Source organism: Mirounga angustirostris, unplaced genomic scaffold (assembly GCF_029215605.1).
Source record: "Mirounga angustirostris isolate CCGP_5_RB_7025 unplaced genomic scaffold, mMirAng1.0.hap1 SCAF_3, whole genome shotgun sequence".
NCBI lineage: Eukaryota > Metazoa > Chordata > Mammalia > Carnivora > Phocidae > Mirounga > Mirounga angustirostris.
The window spans coordinates 176709120-176715546 of NW_026991711.1; the positions used below are offsets into that span (position 1 = coordinate 176709120).

Consider the following 6427-nt stretch of genomic DNA (forward strand, 5'->3'; position numbering starts at 1 on the left):
TGATTCATCTCCCCAAGATCTTTTTTTTTTTTTTTTGAATTTGAAGTAATCTCTACACCGAACATGGGGCTAGAACTCACAACCCTGGGATCAAGAGTCATGTGCTCTTCCAACTGAGCCAGCCAGGCACCCTTGTCCCCAAGATCCTTAACCACATTTGCAGAGTCCCTTTTGCCATAGGAGTAGCATTCACATAGTTTGGTTATTGGGGCCTGGATATCTTTGGGGGCCATTATTTAGCCCAACCACAATTTTATACTCAAGTAAAATAGTAAAATAAAATAAATAATTGCCACAGTTGGTTCTAATGAGCAACCAAGGAAGGGAATCATTAAAATTTGACTTGAATTAGACTAGTATTTTTTAGTCCCTTCTGTGCAAGAGTTAATGAGTTTAAATTGAGGTATTCTTTACTATTGCTGGAATAGTGTTAGAAGGAAGGCTTAAAAATCTTAATTATTAAAGATCTTTTAAGAGTGGGAAAAGCTTGGGGCACCTGGGTGGCTCAGTCAGTTAAGTGACTTGTCTCTCGATCTCAGTTCAGGTCTTGATCTCAGAGTCATGAGTTCGGACCCTGCATTGGGCTCCATACTGGGCATGGAGCCCACTTTAAAAAAAAAAGAGTAGGTATGAATAAATTGTACACACATATACAACACGAGTAGGAAAAGCTTTACTTACCTCATTGGGAAGAGATGAGGCACAGCTGAATTTCTAAACTCATCTTGGCCCATGGAAAAGAGAAAAAGCTCTGTATTCAAAGTAGGTTTAGATCTCAACTCCACGACTTAGAGGCTTTGTCACTTGGGACCCTAACCTTACAAGTTACTGATTAGCAGTTATGCCTGCCACATAGCTGGGGTTTGATAACTGAAAAAGTACCTACATTTTTAAGAATCTGATAATTACCCAGAACCTACCCTTTTATGTAAAAGAGAGTAACAGTGGTACCTACCTCATAGGTGTATTGTGAATATAAAGTGGGGCACCTGGGTAGCTTAGTCAGTTAAGCGTCTGCCTTCGGCTCAGGTCATGATCTCAGGGTCCTGGGACTGAGCCCCGCATCGGGCTCCCTGCTCCGCGGGAAGCCTGCTTCTCCCTCTCCCACTCCCCCTGCTTGTGTTTCCTCTCTCGCTGTGTCTCTCTCTCTGTCAAAGAAATAAAATCTTTTAAAAAAAAAGAGAAGAAAAAGCATGTTACGCCTTTAGGAAATATCTTGGCACATAGTAAGTATTCACTATGGTAATGCTAATTATTTTGATTAAACTGTGCATATCTTGTTGACTATGTTGTGCATATTGTCAGGGTCTCTGCTTCATTTTCTGATTCACAATTCTTCCCGGAAGATGACTCGATCATTGGAAGACAAGTCTGAGCAACGTTTTGGACTCCATTTTTGTTTTTACTCCAGGTTGCCACATTCATCCTCCAGAAGATCCTCTTAGATGACACAGGTTTGGCATATATATGTCAGACATACGAGCGTTTCTCCCACGTTGCCATGATCTTGGTGAGTTCTTTCGTCCACTCCCATTATAGTTACTTCTGATCAAACAGCTTAGTCCCTTTGCAGCTGACACTGAACAGCTTCCCGGAACCTTGTATAATGATTCTTAAAATCTCTGATCTCTGATGTCAACTAGGATTATTTTGTGTTTGTGTGTTTTTTCCTACCCCGACCCATTTTGGGGGAAAACAGGGTAAGATGGTCCTGCAGCTATCCAAAGAGCCTTCCGCCCGTCTGCTGAAGCACGTAGTGAGGTGTTACCTTCGACTCTCAGATAATCCCAGGTAAACATTTACCAGGATTTATAGGAGTTTGGGGAAATACTCGGGTGAATAGTTGCCCCATTTCATGGCATAGCTCCTGTATCTTTAGGGTAGAGAAGGGATATAACAATAATTAGTCTGACAGAACTTGATTAAATCCTTTTAAAATCTCAAGTGCTAAATTTTAAAATCCATCAGAGTTTTGGGGGCGCCTGGCTGTCTCAGTCAGTAGAGCGTGTGACTCTTGATCTCGGAATCATGAGTTCAAGCCCCACATTGGGCATAGAGCTTACTTTAAAAAAATCCATCAGAGTTTTATCTCTGTAACTCTGTGCCCTCCTCTGGCATTCCAGGGAGTCCAGACAGTTCCCAGGGAACCTTATGATACATTACTCCTGTGGTTTGAGCTTTCTGTTGCTACCCCAGGTGGTCAGAAAGAGAAATATATTTTCAAAGATCTCTTAAGAAAGGAATAGATCCCAGAGGGCGCTTGAATTATATTTTCTGTTCTCTGATTCCTCTAAAGTTCTTGAGCTAATTTTCTTATCTCCCTATGTTCATAATCTTTCTGTCAGAAATCATATATTGTAGATAATAATGCATTTTAGAAATGTTTGACCTTTTGCTTTGTAAATCCATAATTCATGCTGAAAGCCACTTGCTCAGGTTCTGCTAAACCACATAATGGGGCAATTTCTATGTTCCTAGGAATAGGGATAACTCAATTTAATGTGAACGCAGCCTTCTGCCACTGAGGTTATTCAAGCCCTAGCTATTTCTTCAACCATTCGTCCTGTCCTTCAGTGGTTCCTGTTTTCATCAGTTTGAAAATATGTTTCTTTAAACTAGTCTGAGTACAAAAGCTGTAACTTTATTTAAAACAGCTTTATAAACCATTAACATTTACCGTTTTGAGGTTTTCAGATTTGACTTTCTACTGCACATCTTTTAAAGAAAATGAAACATTTGAAAGTTCATCTGATAATGTTGCTACCATACTTGTGTTTTTACTTCTCATCTCTTATTAAGCATTTTAACTATAAAACTGAAGCAGGGGCATCTGGTGGGCTCAGTCAGTAGAGCATGTGACTTGATTTCAGAGTCATGTGTTCGAGCCCCACATCGGGCATGGAGCTTACTTAAAAAAAAAAAAAAAGGAAGAAAAGAAACTGAGGTAGTTTTTGGAAAGATACAAGTTTATATTAATTTAGAATTAAAGTTCACTAATTTGTCATACTGTGAGTCAGGTCATCTTTCCCTGTTCATGTACTGATTTTGGAAATGTTCCGGTTACTATAACCCATCTATTTTTACCATGAACATATTGACAGTATTTACTGTAATAAATTAGAAAGCAGTTTGAATTCAACTGTTGCACCATTCCATTCCATTTTGCGGTGTCTTGGAATTCCACATTGAGACATCGTTCTGAAAATGTTCACAGATGACAGATCATGGAGATCTCTGAGCCCATGGCTAAGACAAGTTTTAAAGAATTGTTATGGATTCTTAAGATAACTTGACTGAACCTCATACTCCTGGGATTCTGTATATTTATGTCTAAGAAAGGGCCTCTTCCCTGTCTCCCAGATGTGGGTTTATTTGCTGGTCTCCCCGGTTGGCTTGTTTGTCTCTGACATAGGGCACGTGAAGCGCTCAGGCAGTGCCTCCCTGACCAGCTGAAGGACACGACCTTCGCCCAGGTGCTAAAAGATGACACCACCACGAAACGCTGGCTTGCACAACTGGTGAAGAACCTGCAAGAGGGCCAGGTCACCGATCCTCGGGGGATCCCCCTGCCCCCTCAGTGACCCTCCCCTGTCCCCTTCTACCACTCCCCCGAGTTGGGGGTGGGGAATCCTCGAGGAAAACAGCTCAGGTTTTACCGCCGACCAGGAATAGACAACCTCAATGCTGACGTGCACTGGAGAACAGGGGCAAGGTCGCCCCGCTGGGGTGAATGGGCTGCCTCTGGGACCTGGGCTCCCTCCGCTCGTCCCAGGAGATGGGCTCCTGACACAGCAGCCTGCCACCACAGCTCCAGGAGGGTGTCCACACCAGCAAATGCTGTGTCTGCAGCGTGCCCGCGATGGCCATTCTCCCCAACCCGGACCGGCTGCGGGCAGGGTGGGGCCGTGGCCGGGACCGGGACCGGGACCGGGACCGGGACCGTGTTAGCACGCGAGGCATGCGCAACGCCTGGGACCAAGCCGGGTGGCGGTCTTTTATTTTGCCTTCCTGGAAGACTCAAGACGTGTCTCTTCATCCTCTCTCTCAGTATTTGTTTACTTGGGTCTTTTGTTTTTGATGTCAGAGAGAGGTGTGTTTAGTGGACACCAGCTGTAATACTCAGCAAAACTTTGTCAATTGGCACTGTTTACAAGTCTGTTAGCTGCATAAGCTTAATAAAAAGTTGGTCTGGGCATTGCATCCCCTCTAGCAGGCCAGTAGCTGCATGAACTGTGGGGAGGAATGGGAGGCAGGGGAAGGGTAAAGCCAAAGGACGACAGGACCCTGCTGCCTCTCTCCCTTCCCTTTCCGTCCTTCTGCCCCCAGTTCTGGATGCCACAAGGACCCTCACCTTGTTTCTGGCTCTAGCTGCTAGCTCTGCCAAACCTCAGTGCTTTTCCCTTTTTCACGTCCCTCTTATTAAACTTCAACAGACGTCTTAATCCATCCGGCTGTCCTGGAAGGGTATTGTATTGGGGGAGGTAAAGCGGCATGGACTCCACCTTCAATTCCAGTCCTCAGAGAGATTTTCTGGATGACTTTTAAAGGTGCCTGGGATCAAGATGACAGGCTACTTGATCCCATTCTTTAGTATGAATTTCCGCAGCGCCATCTGTGTTCACGATTGTACTTGAAGTGGTATTAGCTGAATGAGTTCGTTTTATTCAGATTTAAGATAGAGGGTTTGACGCTGCTGCTTTGCTATCTTTTTTTTTTTTTTTGGACACATTCCCTGTTGGTCTGTGGGAATTACAGGGTAGCCACTAAAATACTTCCACTTGTTCATATTGAGTCAGAGAATCCCCCTGCCTTCTTTGGAGCTCTAGATGATTCTTCACAATCCAGAGATTCGAATCTGTAACACAATGTAAACTGCCTTGCTTTCCCCCAGTCCTTCCCCCTGCCAACACCTGCTCGCTCGCTCTCTTATCCCCATCTCCAAAGATGGGATTATTAGTCCAATGCTAGAGAGAGACAAAGTTTCCTGTCCACATCTCACACAAATGAAGGTATCTCCGAGCAAGTCTGGGGAGGCTCTGTCTGTAAGGAGCAAGCTCAGAGAAACCTCTGCAGAGGCAAATTTGCCAACCAAGGGCTCTTTCAAGCCGACTTTCACAAAGGGGGCCGGCATTGTTAGTTGGCTTCTGTCTCAGGAGCCGAGAAAATAGTAATTAAGTAGCCTAGATGTAGGAAGGGTAGAATAAGCACTTACTCCCCTGCCTTACAAGATGAAGAGGAGAACCAGGTGAGCTCTCAGTCTCAAGCCTGAAGAGAAGAGGTCTTGGAGAAAGCAGAGAACACCATGGACTGGATAGACATCTGGACTTCCCTCAGCCCGTAGTTTTGTGATCTGGAGAGTCCAGCTAAGGGATCTCTGATTTTTGCCAACTGCCTTCCTGCTGAGCCAAAGTTTTCTCATTCCCCCTCCACTGGGGAAGCAGCTGAGACCCAGGGCCTTGCTCCCTGGGAAATTCTCTTCTCCATCTTTCGGTGCGTTGGCCATTTTACTGTGCCATACTGTGTCTTAATTCCTGTTCCATCTATTCTCAGCTGGCCTTGGACCCCACCTAGGAGTTGGGGGAGGGATGAAAATGGGTATTATTCTATTCCTTGTAGTTGATCCTGATGTCATGTGTGTATAAAGAGACCCCTCCCTTCATTTTTTTGTTTTCCATCCCTCTTACTCCCTAACAGGATTGAAATAAAACCTGTTTCTGTTTTTATAAAAATAATTTTTCCTTTAAACTGGAGATTTGATTTTGTCAATATAGAGATCTCTAGGCACTCTGGTCACATGATCCTTGTCACTCCTGCCTCTGCCATCTGTTGGACACAAACACACTGTTCTGCCAAGAGGGCAATGACGGTTCCCCTGTGGCTAGGTCCTTTGGGAAGAGTCCTGCTGCTGGATAAGAGCTGTTTGGGAGGCTGGGGTGGTACCCTTTATCTGATAAAATGTCTTTTGCTGAAACAGAACCTCACTCCTGGCTGTCATGGCCAGAATTTAGTATGGTGTGGGAGAGACCTGAAGTGAAGAGGTAGTGCTGGAAACATTTTATCACAGACTTTAATATTCATTTCTTCCTGAGGTTCAAGACTTAGCACACATCCCAAGAGTTTCCGTGCCTGTTTCTGGCACTCAGCGGGACAGAGCCAACCTCTGCTTCCAGCTTTTTTCCAAGGTATCAGAGGGCCTATGACTGAGTGGTGGAACAGGGCAAGGAGAGGCACTGGTAGACCTCAGAGCATGCCTTCCTTACTGTCTGTATATAGCATTCCTTTGCTCACTACTCCTGTTGCTCAAAGGCTGAGGGGGGGTTGGGGGTGGGGCGATATACACAGGTATTGCTGTCAGAAGCCCAAAGAAAACATTTGGAATAGGAAAGCATAGAATGAAATGAAATTCCTGAATGCTGTGGAATTTAAT

General features: G+C 44.6%; 1 protein-coding gene across 3 annotated transcripts in view; it reads left to right on the forward strand.

Moving 5' to 3' along the window:
- Positions 1 to 3909, forward strand: part of CNOT9 (CCR4-NOT transcription complex subunit 9) — a 28965-nt gene extending 25056 nt beyond the window's left edge. For 2 of the 3 annotated variants that reach the window (XM_045867996.3, XM_064587062.1), the window contains 3 exons: positions 1412 to 1510; positions 1700 to 1791; positions 3413 to 3909. In XM_045867996.3, coding sequence (XP_045723952.1) covers positions 1412 to 1510; positions 1700 to 1791; positions 3413 to 3581 — 360 coding nt within the window. In that variant the 3' untranslated portion in view covers positions 3582 to 3909. Of the gene's footprint in view, positions 1 to 1411; positions 1511 to 1699; positions 1792 to 3360 lie in introns of all 3 variants that reach the window. The other variant, XM_064587061.1, reaches the window with a different exon arrangement.
- The last annotated feature ends 2518 nt before the right edge of the window (positions 3910 to 6427 follow it).